This window comes from Rissa tridactyla, chromosome Z (assembly GCF_028500815.1).
Source record: "Rissa tridactyla isolate bRisTri1 chromosome Z, bRisTri1.patW.cur.20221130, whole genome shotgun sequence".
NCBI classification, from domain to species: domain Eukaryota; kingdom Metazoa; phylum Chordata; class Aves; order Charadriiformes; family Laridae; genus Rissa; species Rissa tridactyla.
The window spans coordinates 86,096,375-86,120,422 of NC_071497.1; the positions used below are offsets into that span (position 1 = coordinate 86,096,375).

Here is a 24,048-nt window from a genome sequence, read left to right on the forward strand (position 1 = left end):
GAAACAAAGTAGGTGGAGTTTCAAAGTAGATTCAGATTAGATGTTGGGGAATAAAACCCAAAGTCACTACCCTGTGCCTGATCACGGAGATGGAAGAAGAAAAATTTGAGGACTTTTCTCAGCCTTCGTCATTTCAGCTTGCTCATAAAGGCCCTGAGCATTTAGGTTTATATAATGGCGCATTCATTACTTCTCATTTTAAGGATGGGTGAAGGGATATAAAATCACAGAATCACAGAATGGTTTGGGTTGGAAGGGACCTTTAAAGGCCGTGTAGTCCAGCCCCCGGCCATGAGCAGGGACATCTTCAACTCGATCAGGTTGCTCCAAGCCCCGTCCAACCTGACTTGGAATGTTTCCAGGGATGGGGCATCTCCCACCTCCCTGGGCAACCGGGGCCGGAGTCTCACCGCCCTCAGCGTAAAAAAAAATCTTCCTTACATCTAGGCTGAATTTTCCCTTTCAGTTTAAAGCCATCACCCCTTGTCCTGTCGCAGCAGGCCCTGCTAAGAAGCCTGTCCCCATCTTTCTTCTAAGTCCCCGTTAAGTTCAGAAAAGCCACCATAAGGTCTCCCTGGAGCCTTCCTTTCTCCAGGCTGAACACCCCCAACTCTCTCAGCCTGTCGATGTAGACTTTTGTACATAACATCATGGTTCGAATATGATGCCAGAAGGTTTCCTCAGCACCCGGGTGCTGTTGCTGCCGAGTGCCAGCGCTGGGCTCTGTCAGCCCAGCTGGAAGAGCGGTCCATCTCCAGCACATCCGACTGAAAAGCAGCTGCTTCGTTTGTGGCTCACCTCCCGCTGCCGCACCGCAGCAGAGAACGGGGATATATCAACAAAATTACTCTTAACTCTTCAAATTTATTTATTTTGGGGGCTATTTTCTTAATATGATCACGTGGTTGAGAGCAAGTAGCAGTTAAAGAGACTACGGAGACGCTAAATAAAGCTTTTTTGGTGTGTTTTGCCCCTCAGTGAAAAATTTGCTTGACTCTTGACCAATCGGAGCTGTGTCTGAAGAAGAAATACCCGGCAATAATTCCTCTGAGACGTAGCCTACCTGCGGTACTGCATGACCGAGCAGCCCATTGATCAAGACGTAGCAATCCCTGAATAAATCATATGCCGTGCCATTAGCGAGGGTGTTGCTCGGCATCCTGCCGTACAGACGATGCTCGAACACCTTCTTCTGTTTCTGAAGGCCTTTTTCATTGACCCGAAGATTGGAGTGCTGCAACTTATCTTGAGGACAAATGTTCCGCTGAAGAGGAAACGAAAGAAAATGGAAAAAAGAGTCAGGCCCCAGCCAGGGCTTGAATAATAAGCTGTCTTGCCTGTTTGATTGCTGCTGATGACACCACCAGCCATAAAATGCAATAGCTAAATATCAGTTTTTCCAGGCAGAAAACATCTCTGAGCCATGATGAAGTGACTTTTGTCTGGTCAGCAGTCCTTCCCGCGGCTTGCCTTCTCCTCCAGGCTCCTCCAGAGCTCCATCACACCCGTTGCTTACAACGTTGTCAAGACAGGGAGGAGAAAATGGTGACATTTCTAATTTGCCGTGTATTAAAGAAGAAAGGAGATGTTCTTATTCCTCCTCTGCCACAACTATTGGAGATGCTGAGCCATCACGGTCTCCAGTAGGGAAAGAAGAGAGCTGGAGGAAACCATCTCCCACTTAGGAGGTACTGGGGTGGCCCCAGCCCCATCCACACGCTGGTCAGCAGAAACCGTTCGTGTTCTGGTCCCATCCCGACCGCACTTTTACAGGAGACTAACCCTAAAGATTACAACTGGTCCAACAGCGCCATTTTTAGAGGGAGCCATTCATCAGTGTATTGCCCTGATGATCCATATGATGAAAACTTGGAGATGGTCAGAAAATAAGGGTTTTTTTAAAAAATAAAGATACATTATTTTCTAGTATTAAAAAGAAAGATGGAAAATTGTGTAAACCAGAATAATAAAACAAGAATTCTATTAATAGCTCTAGATAGTTGTAGAGAAGTGTCGTGGAATGAGGATAACTTTACCTACATGAATCTGTTAAAGTGAAATGCACTAAAGCAGGTATTTCCTGAGCACGTTTCCCCTTGGAGCCGGCTTTCTGGCTGTGAACAGTCAGCTCTGCAGCGAGCCCGTCCAGCTGGGAAGCTTAAATCCCTTCTGCATTTAAGCTGGGAAGTTTAAATCCCTTCTAGCGTTCTGGACTTAGTGGAAATGGTCATTTTTACTCCACAGTCCGGTTTGTGTCCGGCAAGGGTTGCAGCATCTCAGAGAAGAGGGATGAACACTGTAAGGGGGTTGTGGGTAAGGTCCTGCTTCAGGCCCCTCATGTCCTTTGTTTTCCTCTAGAAACAGAATTATCAGCAAAGCGATTTGGGTGGGGTTTTTTTTTTCAGTAGGTAATTCTTTGGATTTAACCACATATGATTTTAAAATGGTTCGGTCGCATTCCCATGATTCAGCTTTAGGTTAGCGATTTTTTAAAAGTATTTTTCAAAAGCATTCTTTGGGATTTCCCTAAAATTGCACGAGAGTAGTAACCTGATAATAAACATACTAAAAAAAAAAAAAAATTACTGCTTGTGCTACAATAACATCCAGAGACCCCGACAGGAATGGGGCCCTGGTTTTTTACTATACACGTGTATAGTCTTGCTCACATGATATAACCTGAATAAGCTCAAAAATACAGGGAAAGTCATTAGTAGGTAGGGAATAACGTCCAATTTTAAGTCCCCATCTACCATCGCAGAATTGTTATTACCTTTGGGTTTCAATCTGTATTGATTTTTCATTACCCCAGACTGTGGCGGAGCCAACAGCCACAAATCCACGCGGGGGCTATTTCCAGTCTTGCTTCTTAATAGAAGATACACAATGTGAAAAATAGGTTCAGAAACCTAAATTCATTAAACTTGGTTAACGGCGTTGTACCAACCGACAATTAGGTGAAAGCAAAGGGAAGATCAAAAGACTTTGTATCGCATATATTTTCTTCTCCTTGGTGAGCAGTGTCCACGGCTATTGAAGTTCAAAGCCAGCTCATTCTTAGTGTTCCTCACACATAAAATGAATGTAAGTAGGGCTTTATCCAAGGCTTCTCCAAAACAATCGAGAGACCCTAATTGGTTTTACTGGGCTGTAGAATAGATCTTCACGTATAGCATAATATTTTCTTTACTCTGGCAAAATGTTTTACTAAACTCAAGAGCAGAAGATTGCAAGTGGGACGCGGCATGGTATTGTCAATAAGGAGTAAGGTCAATTGGGTGTTTACTTTCTGTAAAAAAAACAAATAAGGAAAAATTGGATTAGTAGTAATAATCGGAATTCTTGGGCGCTGCTGTTGAGGTGTAAATATCTGGCTGCTAGGCAGGGGATTGGTGTAGGCGATGTAGGCAGCAGCAGCGATGTGCTCATCTTCATCCATCCTTCAAATAAACAATCCATCCTCGCTTCCTGCAGGGACTTGACTGAATTGCAAATTGATGGTTCTCATTATGTTTGCAAGCATGCACATCTTATTTTAGGAAAAAAAGAAGTCTTCTCAAGCATGAAGCACCTTCATTACGCCACTTACCTTCAATATTTAAATCCCAGCTCTAGCTTCTGATTTTAATAGAGTCATCACACTTTTCAGTAATAGCTGAAGGATAACCTGAAATCTTCTATGTAATGATGGCTATGTAGGTCTCCAGATTTTACAACTAAATCCGTAAGATAAAACATACCCGTACGGTAAAGCGGTAATTTAATAGCCTTTTAATGCCGTGACCATTATGCTGATGTTAGCTGATAAAGTTGATAAAGCTTTGTTATCTGAGAACACCACTGCTGAAAATACCAAGAAGGTATTTGCTGGTGAGAGGTGTCGGGTTTAATTGTTTCTCCAAGCAGGGCAAGAGCATCCCAAAAGAACCGTCCTTGAGGACGCCGTGTTGGGCTCCATAGGAAGTTGAGGCTTTGACAGGCATGTTGAAAGACATTTTGAGGCTACGAGCGTAGACAAAAGGCTTTATTTTGACTTGAAGCAAAGGCCTCACCAAGGATTTGCTCCAGAAGGCATTGTAACCTCAGGTGTGTACCTCTGTGAGACTCACACGCTGTTTTTGCATCTTCCTTGGGCAAGGTGAAGGGCGAGAAGAACCCAACGCCCATGGTAGCCTAGAGCAGCAACGCGCTGGGACATCTTCTTGAATGTGTGAGGAGTGAGTAAGGGTGGAATGAGCTAAACTATAATTCCCAGTCCACCCTGTTATAAATAATCTCAATATCTCTGGCCTCCTTAAGGAGGGTGGTGCCCTCAGAGAAGGAAAAAGAGGGGTCTGCTGGGCAAGGAAGGAAACAGAAAAGCAGCCATCAGTAATGGCGTGATAACGCGAAGAGCCTTGAAGGTGAAAACAAGGAAGATGAGCCACAGTTGAGCAAACTTTTACGAACTGTAGATGATTTTGACCTTGCTCTGATCCTGTGGTTGGATTTCTACTCGCGGTCTTCAGTATTGCCAGGGCCATCTGCAATATTGCCATAGGAACAAGCAGTGGGGCTGTGGAAACGAGAAGTCCTCATTTCCATTTTTCAAAATTGTTTTGCCGCTTAGTAGGCTGTAATTACTTATATACTTTGACATTAATTATTATAAAATGCCTTGAGATTTGACTTGGCTGTGTAATTGCATGCTATTCGCGCAGTGAGTTCTGGTTGTTGCAGCAAGCTTTGAAAGAAACCAGATCCTCCGGAGCATTTTGGGTCCCAGTGTAATAACTAATTCTGATATCTCTGTGTCAGGAAGTTGTTTTCTTCAGTAAAAGGTTGAGCTTTTCCTAGGTTTCTCTTTCCTGCCACGAGCTGCATGACTAACCGTTGTGCTGTGAGCCATCCTGGCTGGCGTAGGTACTGTGGGGACGCTGGACACCACTAACACGCTCAAATTAAAGAAGTTCCTGATGTGATCGGCCTCTTCACTAACCGTTTTGCTTCCTTCCACTCTTCAGCTTGCAAATAGTGTCAGGCCTTGTGGGCACTCCCCATGCGGAGAACATTCTCCAGTGCTGCTCCTTGGGGCGATGGGGCAGGAACTGGGAGAGGGGACAGGAGAGGCCACCAGCCTGAGCTCTGAGGAAACCTCAACGGCACGCATGGATTTGGAAAAGAAGATAGGAGATGGTGTTTTCAGTCCAATTCTTTTATTCTCATCCTGCAATAGGAAGAAAATAGAAGCGGCAGGCTCTTCCGTGTGGCATGGGGAAGTGAACTTCTTGATGCCATCCATAAAGCACCACGGCAGACTTATGCTTATCGGTCCTCCTCGTAATTAGTTCTTAACTAGTTGGGTTTGCCGTGGTAGGCATAGTGGTCAGGAAGAGGTTGTAAGGATTTTGTTATTCCAACGACAGTTCCCTTACAGGAACAAAATGATCTGTTTTCTTTGGAATTCTTTCTTGCTGTCTGTGTTTATTTTCTTCAACTCCTTAAAGTCTGAATAACGTGGGACAATACGGTTCCCCGGTGTAAAGAGCAGGAGCGAGTTCCTCCACGTGACCGAGCCTCAGTGTTAGGTGAAGAGCGGTGCCACAAATCTGGGCCATGCCACCGGGATGCGCGAGTGCACGTCCCGCCTCTCGCTGTCTTCTGTCCTTCTCCCTGTGCAGCATCTTCTTCACCGCACAGAGGAAACTCTGATTTTAGACTACAGGGGTAGAAGATTTTGCATTTATAAGTTTCAAGAGAACCTTTTTCTGCATTGAGAATGCTGGTGAAGTTAGTCTACACTCTGGACCATACCCATCCTGAAAACTCCTGTATAGTCGTCGTCATATTGTCATTTATAGTTTGGGTATGACATGGGTTTCTAGAAGGCTGTAGAAATAAAGGGCTTTTCTCTTTGTTTCAACCTTTATTTTCCTTAAAACTACGTTGACTTCTGTTTTCTGGCACGGAAAGTCCAGGGTGGAGGTTGATACTGGAAGCTTCCTTCAAGAACCACTGCAGAACATAGGGAAGCTGTCTTTTGCGTTAGAGGGTTGATGTGAAACGTTTAAATCTCTGAAAAATTGACTTTGAATATAGGCTAATAAAACAGCAACCTACTGCTTTGGCACACGGAATGTTACAGCTGTCTCGGGGAAAAACAATATTGGTGATTGGTTATGTGGAAATTAATTAAGTCCTTTCTTTGTCTCTAGCTTTTCTCCACTAGGACTGGAACAGCATCACCGTGCTGAACATAGTTGTAGCTTGTTCCAATCTCCACATGATGTATGTGTTTATTAATGTTTAATCTTTAAAGGCACGTAGAGAGGAGATAAAAATATCATGCTTGGGGGTTTTGTTGGGGTTTTTTTGTTTTGTTTTGTTTTTTTTTAAAGGAAAATGTTTTGAGCTCCAAATGGCACACTCTGAGGAACATCTGGTTTTTAATTCATCTGCCAGTAACTTTTGATGGAACTGTTTACACATTTCCTGCGCCTTCTTGGAGGGCGGAGGCTAATGCTGTCCCTTCTGCCGAAAATCACCATAAAAGTAGGAAACGGGACATAAAAAATACATCCATAACAGCGGCTTGGTTTTTTCTTTCCTTTTTTAACTCTTCTCTCGCAGCTGTAAACGAAGGCCCCGCACCGCAGCAGCCGTCCTTGCTACCGCAGACGCAGCCTGAGCACTCCACCACCGAGGATGCCCCCAGCAGAACCATCCCCACCGCCTGCGTCCGCCCTACGCACCCTCTCCGCAGCTTTGCCAACCCCTTGCTACCTCCGCCCATGAGTGCAATAGAACCGAAAGTCCCTTACACACCGCTTCTGTCTCAAACAGGTAAGAGTGACGGGGGGGGAGAGGGGAAATCTCCGGTACCGCTCATCCCAACCACTTGCCTTTCCATTCGTGAGAAAACAGAGAGCGCGAGACTGTCCCGTACCTTGAAGAAATATCAATAAGGGCTCGCCGTTTTATGATTATAATCCAATAGCTCATTCTGACAACACGGAATAAAAAAAAAAAAAATTAGGACAAGGCAATAGCTTAAAACCAGAGTTAACAAGTCAGTGATAAAAATGAATTAAATGAGATGCCAAATTAATCACTTGGTCTTGTTTCCCGTCTCCTGTTATGCTACAGTACGTTGAACCGGTGCCAAATGCTTGCCTCGTGTTTCAAGGCTTGCCTTTTCGATAATGAAAGGACTATTTATGTATGCTGGGAAAGAACCGACTGCCATCCACTCCTGTGTGCAGCCTACTTCAAAATTAAATAGCGAGCCTGTGAGGAACAGAAAGAAAATGACTATTTAAAAAAAAAAGGAAAAAAAAAAGGGCGTAGAATGGTGCCGCCGTTGAATGAAGCTGGGGGCTGGTTTCGGAGACGTTTCACAGATCAAAGGCAGTGAAACGTTCATTGATGGCATGGCAGAGTGGGGCACGGCAGAGCAAAGCGGGGACGGTGTCTCCCAGCTCATCCCTGGGTTTGTTTCCAGAGCAGCACCGATTCTAGAGAGCTGTTTTAAAACTTCACCCTTGGATCAAAGGAACACGCGTGCATGATAGATCTGCTATCTGCTGTGTTCATGAAGTAGGGCCAGCGCTAGAATTGCTCTTCACGTGAACCGGTGTAATTTGAGTAACACTATTTCCCTTGTAACCCTAACTCCTAGAGCTATTCAGGGATAAATCCCAAGAGTTCGCAGCCTGGTACCTCATTTTAACTGTTTGCTTTACTCCTTGAGCTTGGATAATCTCCAGTTTGGCTCAGCCAACCTTTGAGATTGCAGCTTTATTCTTTTCTCTTCCGATGCTGCTTTCCGAGCGTAGCTTTCTTGCCATACAGCATATGTTAGGTCGATGCTTGCAACGAGCAGGCTACCAAAACAGCCCCGCGTTTTCACTGGAAGCACCTGCTATCCGTCAGCAAGTAATCCAGTTTCTGACAGCGGGCAGAAGTAGATAAATCCTTCTTTGTTGGAGAACCGCTTTTGCCAAATCGCGCGGCGGAATTATTTGTTATACGTAACAGCGTCCATTCATCTTTATGTAGCGCTGCGTTTTACTTCGTGAGGATGCAGTTTGTGTCTTACTCCAGTGAGTGACCCTGGTTACCTCCAAAGGGCTGTTTGTTCTCTAAGTCAATCAGAGTTTACATTTTAACCGTTATAATGGGGGGGGGGGGGCGAGGTAAAAAGAGAGGACGTTGGGGCGTGTTACTAAATGATACAGCATCCCATCGTCCCAAAAAATAAAATTGCCCTTTTTTGGGGTGAGTAACCTGATGTAAGCAGACGCGATGTTGCCTGCAAACAACGTGCGGGACTTTGTTACTGGGCAAAATTAAGAACTGAAAGTTTATGGCAACGATCCGCCGTAAAGCAATGGAGATAAATAGAGCAAATGCTAAAGCAATGAAAAAAAATGGTTTTCTGGACTCGGTCATATCGACGAAAACATGTTGCTGGGTTCTATACGGCATTCAAACTCTTGTATTCGCTGGCATACTGAAACCACAATGTCTACTTTTTAGAATTGTGTCTGACGTCATTTCTGATCTGCCTCCGGCTTGTTTGCGGTGTTGGGGGCTATTTATTTCTCTCCGCGCATTGTTTCTCTTGCTTTTCTCAATGCGCTTGTCCTCGGAGCCAGTAGCCAGACTGATGTTGTCTCCTTTACCAATTTCTTGTCGAATGTTAACCGGGCGGTGGGGTGTGCAGAGCTGATCCTGATCCGGCCCATTGTCCCTCAAAACTGGGTTGCTCTTTCAGTACCCACTCCTGAATCCCACTCCTCTCTGGAACCCAGATTTGTCGTCTTTTCACTTAAAATGGGGAGAGAGAAAGCACTGAAAAAGAGACGTCAAGAAAAAGCGCTTCATTTCACCAGCAATTTTGAGAGTTTAATACTACCCATGAGCAAGGTATCTCAGCCACAGCTAGATACCCGCAAAAGGGAAATTTTGAAGACTTTTGTGACTTTACCAAGCTTGTGATGTATTTCTCTATTTGAACAAAACCTCCTAAAGACGAGGACTGCCGTGTCCCTGCAGTCACTCATCCCTAGTAGCTGGCAGAGCAAGGGTGGCTGAGCTCTTTGGAGGCCACCTGAGACAATTCCCTTGTGCACCACATCTGCTAATTATACCCCACTTAGGGACATCGCAGGTTTAAAAGGCTCTTAGCAAATTGCCACGTTGGAATAATAACTGTTACTTTGCTTAACCGCATAGATAGAATTAATTATTTTTTCATTACGTTTTTCTTAGACTTGAGACATTTTTACATGTCCTATGTAATAAAGTAATAGGGCAATAGGTAATGGACTCCTCATCACTTAAACCAATTAAACTACTTTTGGCTTTGCTGTTCTATTTTTTAAAAGCATGTCAATCAGGTGTCTTATCCCTCCAGACAATACATGACTAATGGAAGGATCCTGCAGAATTCCGAAGGGGAGAAAGCAGCGGAGAACTGCAGAGATGGAGCCAGAGGTTTCCAGCAAAGACTTTAAAAAGCAGGAACCTGAAGTTCAGTGGTGATTTCCCTTGAAATCCCGTCATTGCTGGTTTGCAGACCCTCCTCCCTCCATCCCGACGAGTTTTACATCTCCTTTTATAAAGAAGCTTGGGTGGAAATGCCGAGCAGCGGTGTCTTCTGGTCCTCAGCCAGCCCCACCGCCTGCCCCACGGCCCACCGCATGCTGACGCTCCAGATACGTTTGTATATTTAGATTATAGTCCTGGAGCCCACGTCTAACGCTGGGCCCCATGCGATACTAGTATCAGAATTAATTTTTGGATCTTGCCCAGAGAACAGATGAGGCCAGGGCTTTTTCTTGGCTTTGATTGACCCGACGCTGAAAGGAGGCGTCTCCTCTAATATTTTATCTATTCAGTATATCTCTGTACTGGCATTATAATTAGCTGTTAAACTCTATCAAATGGTTCATAAAAAAGACGTACAGAGATCATTATTCAGTTGTGGGGGATTTTGCCGTGGGGAGATTAATAAATATTTTAAAGGCTGTGCTCCTGGTTTTGGGTCATGACACCAGCCTAAGCCAGAGCTAAAATCTGCCATTTTTCTTCTTTTTTTTTTCCCCTTTTTTCTTTTTGCTGGAGCCCAGTAAATCTGAACCCTTCACCTTAAGCCCTTCCCGTTGATGTTTTATAGGAGATCTCACCTTTTCATCACTGCTTTCTGATGGAGCACTTGAGGTTCCTAATACTTATTCTGAAGGCGTGAGAATCACTCCCTGGTATTTCCAATCCCCACCGCGGCTGCACTTGCTCCTCTTTGCAAATCATACACATAGGCATAGAAGTGATTTGACTTAGTCCCCTTTCAGGTTAAATAGAAAATGTTTGATGGAGTGTTGAGCTTATTGCATTATAGATCTGACATAAATTCCCCAAATGGACAGGATAGATTTTTTTTTTTTTTTTTTTTTTTACACCCTCGCAAATGAAAATTCCTTTTAGGTCTTGATGATCAGCTGCACTTTAAATGAACCTGAATTAGGAGGTCATTTTTCTTCTGCAGAAGCAAGTGCGAGGTGATAAAAAAAATGTGAAGTGGTGGGTTTTGTATTGTGTCACAGTTCTAAAACTTCACCCTTTTCGGGCTCCTGTATCTTTTTGCCAGACTGTAAAAGCGCTGCTTTTTTTTCTAGCGCGAACTCACCAAAAAAATGCAGTTGGAAATCCAAATGGTCGTCTTCTCGGGCTTCCTGGAATCACTCAGGGATGCCCCAGGGCTAAAAAAGACTTTATTGTACAGCAAAATTGACCTTGATTTTCCTCCCTCCTGCTGAGCTATAGGCGATGCCCCAAACCGGCAAAGGGCTGGGAGCGCAGGGGAAGGGTTGCACAGCAGAGAAACTGCTCCAGATTTATTTCTTCGCCTCTTTTCGGGGGGAAAAGAAAATAAAACCCTCGTATTCTCAATGTTTGGGGAGTAAAAGTGAAGAGCGAGGTGAAGAAATCCGGCGGTAAACATCCCTGTGTAAAAAGCAGGAGCTGGATATTGCCTGGACATCGGTAAAAATCCTTCCCGCATCCAGGCTGACCCACGCACTATTTTCATTACCCGATGGGATAAGAAAGCCTGATAAGAAAATGAGCTCCCTGAGGTGGGGTTTTTTTGTGCTGCTTTTATGGTTTTTTTGTAGCTATTGTAAGAAAAGACCCAGAAAACCAAGATAAGAGTGAAGGTTTGCAAAGCCAGCGTTAAAACCATGAGCTGGCGGTCAAATAAATAAGGGATGAAATCAAGAGGAAAAAAAGGGTATATTGGTATTAAGCGGTGAATCCTGGGCTGTAATAATCTCAAACAGCGAAGGTTTGGGGCCTCCGTAGATGTCGAAAGTACAGTGATCCTTAGAAGAGTGAATATAGGAGGAATATAGAAAGAATTTCCAATCGTGCTGAAAACAGACTGCTCCTCCCAGGAGCATTGGCGGAATCACTGCGACGCCAGTGTCTTGAGCCTCGGATCTCAGGTGGAGTGTTTAGGGAGGGAAATTCCAAGAATAAAACTTTTGGCTGCAAATTAGGCAAATTTTGGAGACGCGACCTTAGAACCCTCTGGTGCTGGATTTATAAGTTCAGTTGCTTGTCCCTTTTTTTTTTTAGAGTGTGTAATCCCCTCTCGTGCAAAGTGGGGAGTGAATTTGTGAGGGCATTTATTCTGGACAGTCAATTCGCTCTAATTAATTAGCTATATAACCAAATTCCGGGTCCTTTCCTTTTTTTTTTTTCTTTTTTTTGGGGGGTGGGGGGGTGGGAAGTTTACCGTTCATGGTAAAAAACACAAATGAAAACCTCTTGCTTCTAATTTGAACTGAGGCATTGAATTTGAAGGCCACTAAGAACTTTTTTGTTAATAGGGTATAAAAATCTTTCTGGCGTAGGGTTTTTTATTCTTATTTTAGTGATGAGTGTAAATAAGACGATGGACTTCCCTTTATCATAGCCTACAGTAAGCAAGGTCTATAAGTTCACTGAAAACATGGGAATGATTCATTCTTCGACCTTTTATTCCGAAATCCTAGCTTTTTGCACTAGAAATGATTCCCACATTCAAATGAATCTGATTCAAATCTGATTCCCAGATTCAAATGAAAATTATTCTTTTATTTCATAAGCTTTTACCTCATTCCCCCCCCCCCCCCCGCTTCAATTTCAAAATACATTTCTCTTTTTATGAAAGCAAACTTCTGCCATTCAACCGGGAAAGGCGTTGACACGCAAAGTGTCGTGAAAGGTTTAATTCTTTCTATTGCAGAAACCTGGCCCCAGTCCAGTGAAGTTTAATTAGCATGCAGGTAATTTGAGGCACCGGAGTTGTCTAATTAAAATCCACGGGACAACTGGAAGGTGCAAAGGGAAGCGTGGATTTAGGTGCTCGTCTGGGTAGATGAACTGATTCCTCTTCAGCGTGTCGTGGTTTTGGCCGGATTGGCCAAGCAGAACGACAGATGGCCTTCCCCCCGCTCTCTCCTCAGAGAGGAGAGGAAGAGAGGAGGAGATTTACGAGTTTAGAAGAAGAACTAAACTACTTTAATGAAAATAATAATAAACAAGAAAATAGTAAATAATAATAGAATAATAAAAATGAAAGGAAAACAAAAAGTATACAATATATACAAAAACCGTATCCAGCTCCCAGGATGACGATGGCGTCACCAGCAGACACAGGGAAAGTCCCAGACTGGAGTCAGCGAGGGACAGGAGCTGAATTCCGGAACTAGAGTCAGGAATGCTCGGATCGGGATCAAAGGCAAATGAACAGACAGGGTCCTCCTCAGACGTTGGCCATTGAAGAAAAAACGAGCCAGGGCCCCCTTTGCCCCTTTGATCCTCAGCTTTTACACTGAGCGTGATGCCGATGGGATGGAATACCCTGTTGGTCAGTTTGGGGTCACCTGTCCCGTCTGCTCCTCCCCGCAGGTGGGACCCCTCTGCGCTTCTCCGCTTCCGACCCTCTAACGGGGCAAATCAGCGAAGTTCGCTGCCCTTGGTTGTTATCGCAGTAAGGCTAAGCAAGAGCCTCCGTGCGCACCGTTCCTTGGTGTAATCAGGTCTTACCACTCTGAGAGTGAGCAGCGTCCGAACAATACGCTGTTAACTTCGGACGTTGGTCAGTCAGAAGAGGCCCAGCTAAAAAGTAAAATTACAAACCAGAAAATTGGTTCTGTTTTACCTCAAACCGGGACAGATGTAAATGATGTATTTCAATACAAGGCAGCAGTCCAATTGTTAAATTAGATACTAATAATTATACTGTAAATCCAGAGAAAGATTTAACGATGGGCCATTCTGTCTTCCTGTGTTTCATAAGCAGAGAAACAAAACTTTCTCCCCCACGTGTACAATTTCTCCATGTTCATTTGGGGCTGTATTTGTCGTCATCGAACAGTTGCGGCCAACGAGGCCCTTTTGCCCTAACACTTATTTATCCCACGTAGTATTTCCAGCAAATAGGTTAAAAACACGAAGAGCAGCTGAGAAGATGGGGGACGGATCTCTCTCGCGTTGCCGTGTGTTTGAGCAGGCTGTGTTGGTTTTGTCTCGAAGCGTCCTTTCCAAACTCACCGTTCCTGTGCCTATTTTGAAACCGTCGCACGTAAAAATGCGTGAAGTTCCTCGGTGGTATTTCAAAAGCCTCCCCGACAGGCAGTCTCAGTCCTTGCTTGGTACCGTATTCTGGAGAGTGATTAAATGACCTCTTTCTCTTTTGTGTTTTATTTCTCTTTTTACTTTATTTCTCCTGCTATCAAATGCTTCTAAATTAAACTTTGCCTCTTTATAGAACAATTTCCCTTGTGGAATGAGCCAAGCCTCCGTTGATTATCGCTTCAAAAGTCATTTTTAGAAACTCAATTTCACCATGAAAAATATTTTCCCCACCTGTAAAGTAAAACAGCTGAGTCTTCAACTAATATTTTTCATATAGTTACATATTTTGTTCCCCTGAGAGGCACCGTCTTACTTACAGAGGAACATCCTGCCACGGAGACGGAGGTGAGCTCACTTCTGCGTGTTATTCTCATCTTCCATGCTTCGACTTTCAAGTCATTTAAACTGACACTGGTTTTACTGGGGAGAGTGCCAAGGATTTGATCCTTTTGTGATTCTCTGTTGTACTTTTATGAGAAGATGACCTCTTTCTATCGCAAGGTAAGCGGCAGACCCCACCAGCTTTTATTACTCGATAGAGTAAACATCTGGCTTTGCATTTCTATACAGCCCTCCTTCCCCACCCTTGAAGTTCAGGCTGCCAGTCTCTTTACTGTTAGAAGTATCTGGGGCACGGGAAATTCTTAAATAATTTTAATTTTCCAGATTGATTGCTTTCAGTTCTGTGCGCTATGACATAATCTCTGCGGGAGCATCCTTGCGGGTTCCTCCCTGCCTGCCGATCTGCACGGCTAGGAGCAGCTCTGGTTAACGACACAGATCGTTTTGGTCTTGCGTCCTGTTGGTTGGAAAAAACTGTGGAGAAGGCGTGAGAGGCAAGGCCAGAAAAGGTTATCCTCATTTTTGACATTGCCTTCTGGTTTCTGCAGCTAATTTTCACTTGTATAGCCTCATTATACAGGATTCACCTTGGTCCTCTTCATCCTCCAAGAATCCTCCTTTCTTATGAAAGCAAAGGCGTGCTTGCACCCCAGTAGATTGATCAATTTTCAGCTGCCGCCTCAGACCAGGTGATTTTCAACCGTGGATCTTCAACTTCCCATCTTTGATGTATGCCCTGTCTGATGGGTTATTGGGTATAAGAATATATCTGTCTCCCCAGTTTGGCAATTTTCTATTTAAGTTTTCGGATCGGCTTTATGAGACGTGTCTATGAACGCCTTGCCCGATCCAAAATACTTTTGGCTTTTGTTGAAAATGCTAAACCAACAACGAAAAAAATCAGCTTCAGATTAATGAAACGTTGAACATTTTGTCCAACTCTGGAATCAACAGACTCAAATGGCTGCGGGTTGACAACTGGGACCAGCAGCCCGTATGCAACACAATGCATCTTCATGCACAGTCCTCTTTTCGGAGTTTCTCCGGTGTCCTGTCTGCTGTCGCACCTCGTGTTTGATCATGGTTGTGTGTGTTTTATGGAGAGCAGAATATTAGGAAGATACATTTTAAAAAATGCTAGATGTCCTGTCTCTAACTCTGGTGACTATCTGGTGTTAGAGCCCAGATAGGTCCTTCCTAAGCCCAGCTGTTGGTGATCTCTGTGAGGAGCACCTTGGCATTGCGAGCTTGATCCACATCTCGCTGGGGTTGATGGAAAGCCTCTCACTGCCTTTCAATCTTGCATTACCCCCTAGTGAAACCAAAGTACTGCAATCCTTCTGAGAAGCGCAGAGTTCGCAGGCAAAGCTGATTCCGTCACGTTTTTTGAGCTTTCCAGATAGGATCTTCCCAACGCTCTGTAAAATAACATTTCTATTTGCTTTGGTTCTGCCAAAAATTGCTTCCCTCATACACTTGAAGGTGGTAGTTGACTTCTCTGAGGCACGTACCCACTTGTAGGCTTGAAGTCAGAAGCGTCCAGGCTTTTCTCTTCCCTCGTTTCCTTCTGTTAGACCCAGCAGAATTTATGGCAAAACTTCCTGTTCCTTCTCAGAGATATGACTCATTCCTAGCTAATTTTAGACTCCTGATGAATGGGTGTCTGCTCTGTGCCAGTCACATAAGTTCACTGTGCAGCCAAAGGAGAGAGAGTGAGCGAGAGGGGATCTTCTGAAAGACAATTCATCCAACCTCTCCGCAGACTTTGGAAGGTGCTTCTTTCCGTTGGTGATTGAGGGAGATGAAAGACCCAGCGGAGACTCATCCCTGACTTTTAAACAGCTGAAGCGATGTGAAATTCGGCTGAAGGGATGTGATGCGTGGTCTGGCCTCCTTGCTGTGAAAGGCTGAAAGTTTTCATGAGCAGCAGAAAGGTCCCTGCAGTTGCCTTCGTGTTACTCCAGCTCCAGCTGTATTTCCAAGCTTTTGCTAGTAATAGATTTCATACGTCTTTTGTAGGTATCAAAATATTAAGAACTGGTCCTAGATCCAGATCTTAGAATCGCAGAATACCAGGTTGGAAGGGACCTCAAGGATCAACTGGTCCAGCCTTTCTTGGCAAAAGCACGGTCTAGACAAGATGGCCCAGATCTTGTGGAACTCCACTGGTAGCCACCTTCTACTCCAGTATTCTCCATTGAGCATGATTTCTTGCTGTCTCTCCTTAAATTAGCTCCTTGCAGTTTTTGCATTCATCTCCATTTTCTCCACTTTCCCCCTTTTTTTCCCAGGTCATTGTTTTTCATCATCGCCCAGAATGCCTGTAACACATGAACCACACAAGAATTTTTGGTCTTCAACTCTGACACAGAGCCCAGATCCACTGAGCGTGAACATAAGCATTTTTTTAACACTTTCTGAGTTTCCAGGCTAGGCCACTGTGCTCCTTGCAGCTGGGGACCGGCCGCTGGAAACCCTGCAACGTGACCAGCAGGAGCCTTGAGTCCTCTCCCTGAAATGAGTTACACAGAATCCCAGACTGGCAGGGGCTGGAAGGGACCTCTGGAGATCATCTAGTCCAACCCCCTGCCAGAGCAGGGTCACCCAGAGCAGGTGGCACAGGAACGCGTCCAGGCGGGTGTTGAATGTCTCCAGAGATGGAGACTCCACCGCCTCTCTGGGCAGCCTCTTCCAGGGCTCTGGCACCCTCAAAGGAAAGAAGTTGTTCCTCAGGTTCAGATGGAATTTCCCGTGTTCCAGATTGTGCCTGTTGCCCCTTGTCCTGTCACCGGGCACCACTGAGAAGAGTCTGGCCCCATCCTCTTGCCACCTACCCTTTAGCTATTGCTGAGCATTGATGGGATCCCCTCTCAGGCTTCTCTTCTCCAGGCTGACCAGCCCCAGGGCTCTCAGCCTTTCCTCAGCAGAGAGGCGCTGAGTTGTTCTCACCTGGCTGCGTACATCACCTCCTGTCCCGTTTGACGTATCTCCAAATAAAATAATGCCAAGTAGCTCTCCCAAAGTATTGCTGCCAGGAGGATGGATGCTCTATTGGTTTGACTTGGTGTCCATCATGATGAGGCATGGCCTGATACGCACAAATGCGCATATTCTAGAGTTAGAAAACTGCTTCTTTTTGCCTTGACACGGGATCGCACTGATCCCGAAACACCAGGATGGTACCGTGGTGAGTTCAGGTGGTGTGGGCCTCGGAGAGGCGGCCGTAGCTGGGATTTGTGCCTGGTAGCCATATATTGCCTAACTAATGAGCCCAGGAAGTGTTTAATAACCCTACTGAGAACATGAAACTTGGAAACAGTGAATCCATGCTGGGGTTGCTTGGAGTTACACCTGACCGGTATTGTCATCTTCTGCCTCTTGTGGCGTCAGAGCCAAGGTTTCCTCTTTTTCACTGGCGAGACTCCCGCTGAGTTGGAGAACATTAGAAACCAAAGCGATTTGAATTCAATTAGCTACTCATTTGCCTAAATTAGTTTGCTTAGCATGTCAACCTTCTGCGTCCAGAGTTCTCTTCGAGAGGCCTGCTTGGTCTTTTTAACGTCCTTTTTGGGAAGAGGGCTCACCTCTTGTCCTAATTATGTATCACAGGCGTTGCCTTGGACAACGATCACTGCTGTCAAACTCACAGAAGAACTTGAAATAGGCGGCTACGCGCAAGGCAGATTTTTCTCAGCTTCATTTTACTTATCAGCATTACGATTTGCCTGTTGCTTCTGTGAGCTAAAGGGCAAAAAGATGCACAAACTGAACTTCCCAATCATCGTTATGCCTTCTCATTAACAGTATCCAGGAGGGAACATCTGTCTTTGTGCGGAAAAGGGGATCTTTAAGTCCAATTACTACAATTAATGAGTTACGTATGAGAAACATGATTTTTACCATGGGATTTTGAGGATTACAGTAGCAACTTACTCTGCATTTCACAGGAGCCCCTCGCCACCACATCAGATGTTTACTTCTCCGCCAGCCCCTGGAAATCAAACAAGATGCAACGTGAAGTCACTCGTATTAAAAAAAAAGCCTCTTTGGGTCCATTAGGTGACCAATAAACAGCATGGATGCAATTTTCTGCGGCGGCTGCATCTCATTATGTATTCTTATTATTTATTCTTCCCGTCACGGCGCTATCCCAGGACGCAGTCCAGATTCCTTGGGACGGCCATGGGATAAAACTAGAATAAAAGGAATGCGCCAGCTGCGGGGGCCACAGCTGCAATTTCCTTCCTTGCTGAGCGCCGCGGGTGTTTTCCAAGTGGGGAGAAAAATGTCGAGAAGCTATAACCTGTGTACAAGACAGCTGAGAGTTAATTTGCCTCCGATGCTGCCTTCTTCCCTTTATTTTTTAGAGTCAGGCATTTCTCAGCGTGTAACCACTGGGTGCTGAGCGTCAGCCTGTGCGTATTCCTCCCCTACTTCTTTGGAAATAAGCTTTTTTTTTTTTTTTTCATTAAGGAATGGAAGTGAAAAAATCCTGTCCTTTTTCTAAAAACCTGATTTGAATGCGCAGCGCTCAGAAGATTGAATCTTTGGGGATAGCTGTATCTTCTACCCTTACTCTGAGATACAGGGGAGCTTGAAGGCCCCAGCTATTAAAGAAGTCTTTTAGCTATTAAACTGGAGCTGGAAGAGCGAGCGTATCTTGGTGGCGATCTTTTTTAGCTCGTATTGAGCTTTCACGCGTTCGTAGCTTCAGCTAAACGGGCTTTATCTGCGATTCTCAGCCTTACAGAACGGGTGTTGGCGAGTCCCTCCCTCCCTGGCCCCATCCTGCAGCTCTTCACTGGAACTTTTAATGAGCAGGCTGTTGGCACCTGGCTTTCGAGAGGGATTTTGTTCTCTCTTCTGCTCCGTTGTGGTTTTCTCTGCCTTAAACTAATTAAAAATGTTAACACCATTCTTTGAAATATCGGGAAATTAGTCTGCAGCTCTTCTTGCGGCTGCCTGCCTTCCTCCGCTGGAGGTGCCGCTCCGGGCTCAGGAGCGTCACTTCCATGGTATGTTCATGATCCGTAAGAAAAGACAGGGAATCAGGTGGGAATCCAGCGATGAAGAAAACAAACAGGTGTTTAAACTTAAGATTCATAAAAAAATGGTTTGCTTTTGCGTGGAAACCGGGTGAGTGTCTGAGCCGAGACGTGGATTTTGGAGTGCGTCCCATGTGAACGGAGACATCTCCCCTGCTCCTGGTCCCTGCGTCTCTTCTCCAGAGCCACGATCATCCTCATACAAACCTGTCCCGTGGCTCGCCCTTGGGACACCCCTTCCTCTGTGCACGTTTTATGGCTGGAGTGTCTCAAGACCTATTTTTCTGGTCCAATTCTGATTCAGTGGCCAATAGCCTACTTGACTTACTTGAGGCTGATGCCTTTTAATACCTCTAAAAGCATGACCGGCTACTAAAGCGATGGCTGTTGTTACTATCATTATTACGGTACACGTTTTCTTAATAGAAAAAAAGGCAGGGAATTTGCTGAAGGTCATAGTGGAGGAAATATGTAGAAAAAAACCTATTTATTTATGATTCGTCTCCTTGATTTCAACGGGAGTCAAACGAGCAGAATAAAAATTACGCCCAAGTCCCATGGGAGATGGAAACATGCCCAAAGTGACCAAAGCCATCCTCCGTGCCAGAGGCGATCTGCCGTTACCTGGGGGGGATCTGGCGGTCCCTGGTACGTGATGCCCCCGGCCAAGCAAGCATCACCCTGGAGGCTGCATATTTAAAGACCTGACCGTGAAACTTGCCTTAGGGCACAAGTAGGCGTCTAAGTGGTTTAATGTCGATAGAGGGAAAGCGGGAAGAATAAATTGTGGGGACCTAAGTGACTGAAAGAAGTGCCAGAGCCACTCGGTGGGATGGCTTTGGCCTTACGCGGGTCATAGGGACGTTTAAGCCGCGGCTTCAGAGGGAGCAGGATTAGGCTGGCAGCAAGCAAGCTTGAAACGTCCCCATTTTTGGCCTTGAATCTGTGATGCATGAGATACGTGATCTCAGGGTGGCTTTTAAAACTCTCCCAGCGCGCTTAAAATCAATGTCTTGTGTGCCCCTGTTTCAGCTGACAGCCCTTGTGTCTCCAGCACCTTGTGCTGAGCGGAGGCAGATCGCCCAGGACAAAGGTTTTAGTCTTTGATGTTTTAAATCATTAAAAGAGACAAAGAAGTCTTCATTTCCTCTGGAGGAGAGCCGAGACGTCTCAGTTGATGCATCTTTGAAGGGCTGCGGCTGACGCCTCTGGTGCGGAGCAGCAGTAGTGGGGCTCCAGGGGGTGGGCAGGAGGACTTTTCGGCAGAGCTGCTTAAAAAGAGGAATCCCTTTCCGTCAACAAAATAAAATTATTTTGATTTCCGCCCCCCCCCCCCCCCCCTTCCAAGCTGGGATAAAAACTCACAAAGAACTTTTTCTTTTTTGGGGTATTTATTTGAGCTTGTTCAGTGACCCGCTTGGAGGGCTGCTGTCAGTTTGAGGGAGCTGGGAAAAAAAAAGAGAAGGAGAACCGTGAAAATGAACTGCCATTCCTCCAGCCTGGCCACTGCTCTCTGCTCTTCGGTCTCGCGTTCTCCCTCGGAAACAACGTCAAAGTGACAGTTCCCCACCAGGCGGGGGCCGTGGAGCCCAGGTTTCCATTATCTCCCGGAGCACCTGGTTTGTAGGTGTTTTTCCCAGGAAGATTCGAGTTCTCGTGTGAAAACGTTTGGTTTTGCCAAAGAGCGTGCTCCGTCAAAAAGTGACGTCAGTGGAAAATTGCAAACCTGCTGCGGCTGTGAGTCGTCTTTCGGGAGCGGCGCCCATGGAATGTAGTTGAAGAGTTTTTAGAAAGGGTTTGTGTTGGTTCCGATGCTCCTCCAGGAAGATGCAGTGTCTGTCTGGGAAGGGGACCGTACGTTTACACCTAAAAACGTGACCAGCAATGGTAAAACCAGCTGCATTTTGCCTGTGATCCCAAAATGTCACTGCAATCCCCGTTTTCCTGCCTCAATGTGCCTTTTATTTCTCTTTCCAGGGCCTAACCTCCCCAAGGCTCAGGTTAAAACAGCATCCCTTGGCTTGGCGGGGAAAGCCAGGTCACCTCTGCTGCCCGTCTCCGTCCCCACGGCCCCGGAGGTCGCAGAAGAGGGCCACAAGCAGACGGAGGACTCCACCAACGTAAGAACCCTCTTTCCGAGCCAACCTTCTCACAAACCGCATCGCCACCGAGTTCTAGTCTCTAATCCCCAATCTACACATTAATTTTTTTTAGATAACGATCCATCCCTCCTTACCGAAGGTATTAGGCTGCAGCTGACAGCTGTTAGAAAGCTGGTAAAAAGTTCTGGCAGCCGGTAAAACTTCGCTGTTGACTTTAATGGACTTTGGCGTGTGTGATACAGGGGAGAAGCGAGTGCTTCAATTCTCCGTTAATATTATCCACGGGACAACTCGCACAGCCTCTCCCGAGCGCCCTGAGATAGCGGGAGAAGAGCAAGAGGGGGTGAGAGGAGCGATAAGGGAAGAAAATAATTTTGGCAGGAAAAATGAGTATGTAGTAATACCAGATAATGGCGAGGAAAATAACATTGAAGAAGTAGATAAGTGAAAAGGTGGGGAAATTAGAATAACCTTTTCACTCTTATTAAGACTCTCTTAGAGAAAGGTCTCAACGTGATCCAGAAGATGAAACAGTGCAAAAGAAAAGGAATAAGGGAAAAAAGACATATATTAAATACGCGTCGTATATCACCTCTTTTTTCATCTACTCGCGCAAGAGAATTTTTTGCGAGGCAAAAATAGTGGTGATTTGTCCCAGCATCTTGTTTGTGAACCCTTTCACGTATTCCACCTGGCTAAAGGGAAAGACGAAAGGTTTGCTTTCGCGGTGGGTATGGAGGGTTTGGGTCTGCTGCCTGATGAATGCAGGGCAACAGCGTTCGATTCCTGCGTGTTGTCCATACCAACGGCATAAAAATACACTTCACGGAAGGATTCTCACATTTTGCTGGGAAAAGGGGACGCGGGAGGATGTAAGAGACGTGGAATCTCCTACTGGAAGGGGAACGGGAAGGAAAATGCCCTCTGTGGTGAAATTGCTGGCATCAGGAGTAATTAAACACAGGACGTTTGATAACACAAAGTGTCATCTCAGCTCTCAGTACCTTATTTTGTCGGAGCGGCACAATTTAGCTCCCGGGAGCGACACTGCTCCAGCTCCACAAGCGTGAGGGCAGTTACAGGCAACACCAGTGCAGGCAGTAAGCTCATCGGGTGGTCAGAATTTGGGGAGAAAGGATAAAATTTGGGGAATTTTTTTTAAGCCTGACTCCGTGGGTGTTCTTTTAAGCTGCCCGTTCCATCCCACCTCGGGGACTGCAGGGCTTATACAGCACTTTCAGATCTTTTACTGGGTAAAACCCAAGATGGGTAGACGTGGTGCTGAGGGACATGGGTTAGTGATGGTTTTGACAGCGTTAGGTCGATGGTTGGACTCGATGATCTTAAAGGTACCTTCCAATATAGACAATGCTATGATTCTGTAAATAACTAATGTTTAAGCTCCCTCTCAGTGTCTGAAAGCAGAGGATCCTTCCTCTTGCTCTTGCCTTGGTAATTTTTGAGGTCATGGTTCCCAACAATAAGTGCAATGTTGGTAGTTTTAGGTTTTGCCACAGATTCACAGTTGACCATACCCAAAGGATTACTTTCTTCTAGCCCAGTTAGGTGCCTCTGAAAACTGTTCCCAGTCAGAGAATCATAAAATCACAGAATGGTTAGAGTTGGAAAGGACTTGAAAGCCCATCCAGTGCCACCCCCTGCCCCGGGCAGGGACACCTCCCACCAGCCCAGGTTGCTCCAAGCCCCGGCCAACCTGGCCTTGAACCCCTCCAGGGATGGGGCAGCCACAGCTTCTCTGGGCAACCTGGGCCAGGGGCTCACCACCCTCACAGCAAAGAATTGCTTCCCAATATCTCATCTCAATCTCCCCTCTTCCAGTTTAAAACCATCCCCCCTCATCCCATGGCTCCCCTCCCTGATCCAGAGTCCCTCCCCAGCTTTCCTGGAGCCCCTTGAGGGACTGGAAGGTGCTCTAAGGTCTCCCCAGTCACTAAAGGTGATGGTGGAAATTCCCAACCACCAGAAAAGGCTGAGAAGTTCAGCTAATTGCTGAAGGAACTGCTGCAGCCTGCCCTAGGGGAGAGGGGTGTGTTTAGATGAGCATTTGATGTCTCTGTTGGATGCTAAAAAGTGTTTTCACAGTCCCCCCAACACAGGCGACGTAAGGGAGGGAGAGATGGGGACTCAGGGAAGGGTTGTTAACATTTAATATTGGTCTAGCATGGTCACCCCTGGTTTCCAGCTCACGTGTTGAGCCCAGGGAGTCTTTGCTACCCAGCCTGTAAGCATCAGCCCATCCTTGAAGGCTCCGGGTCCCTGAGGACCATGCAGGAAAGGCGTCCCGGTGGCGGACCGCGGGATGTCCCTGCCACGGGCCATGTCCCGGGCTCTGTGCCGGAGGCGTTCGGTTGCCATCCCACTGCCCACTGATCTCTCTGTGTTTGTTCGCTCGCAGGTTTATGAGCAGGATGATCTGAGCGAACAGATGGCCAGTTTGGAGGGGCTAATGAAGCAACTCAATGCTATCACAGGCTCAGCCTTCTAACAGCTCTTGATGAAGCGATAATTATCCCGGAGCATTGCAGCATACCAGGATTTCACGCCAACCACCCACGTACACCACCCCATAAAATCATCTTGTTCCCGGTACCACTCCTTCAGCGCAAGGAGGATTCCTGCAAAGTCCTAAAAAGAATGATAAAATGAAGAAAAAGGAGAGAATATCAATGGAAATGTTCGAGAACTGTAGAGCTGGCATCTAAAGTGATGGAAGCATGGCAAGGCGGATGACGTCATCACCGCGGTGTCGTAGCTGATGCCACCGGATTGCTCGTTTTGATCTACTAGTCTTCGTAGAGCTCAAGTTGTCATGACTAACTCATGTTTTACTCCGTAGAGGTTTGTAGCTCTTTGTATAGATCTAGTCTTACCTC

The 24,048-nt window shown here is 45.8% G+C and overlaps 1 protein-coding gene across 1 annotated transcript in view; it reads left to right on the forward strand.

Moving 5' to 3' along the window:
- The window catches only part of LOC128902487 (netrin receptor DCC-like), a 592,493-nt gene extending 568,833 nt beyond the window's left edge, over positions 1–23,660 (forward strand). Inside the window, exons 27-29 of the mRNA XM_054185611.1 lie at positions 6,610–6,822; positions 21,030–21,172; positions 23,571–23,660. Of these exons, the coding sequence (XP_054041586.1) occupies positions 6,610–6,822; positions 21,030–21,172; positions 23,571–23,660 (446 nt within the window). The remainder of the gene's footprint in view (positions 1–6,609; positions 6,823–21,029; positions 21,173–23,570) is intronic.
- Positions 23,661–24,048: the final 388 nt, after the last annotated feature.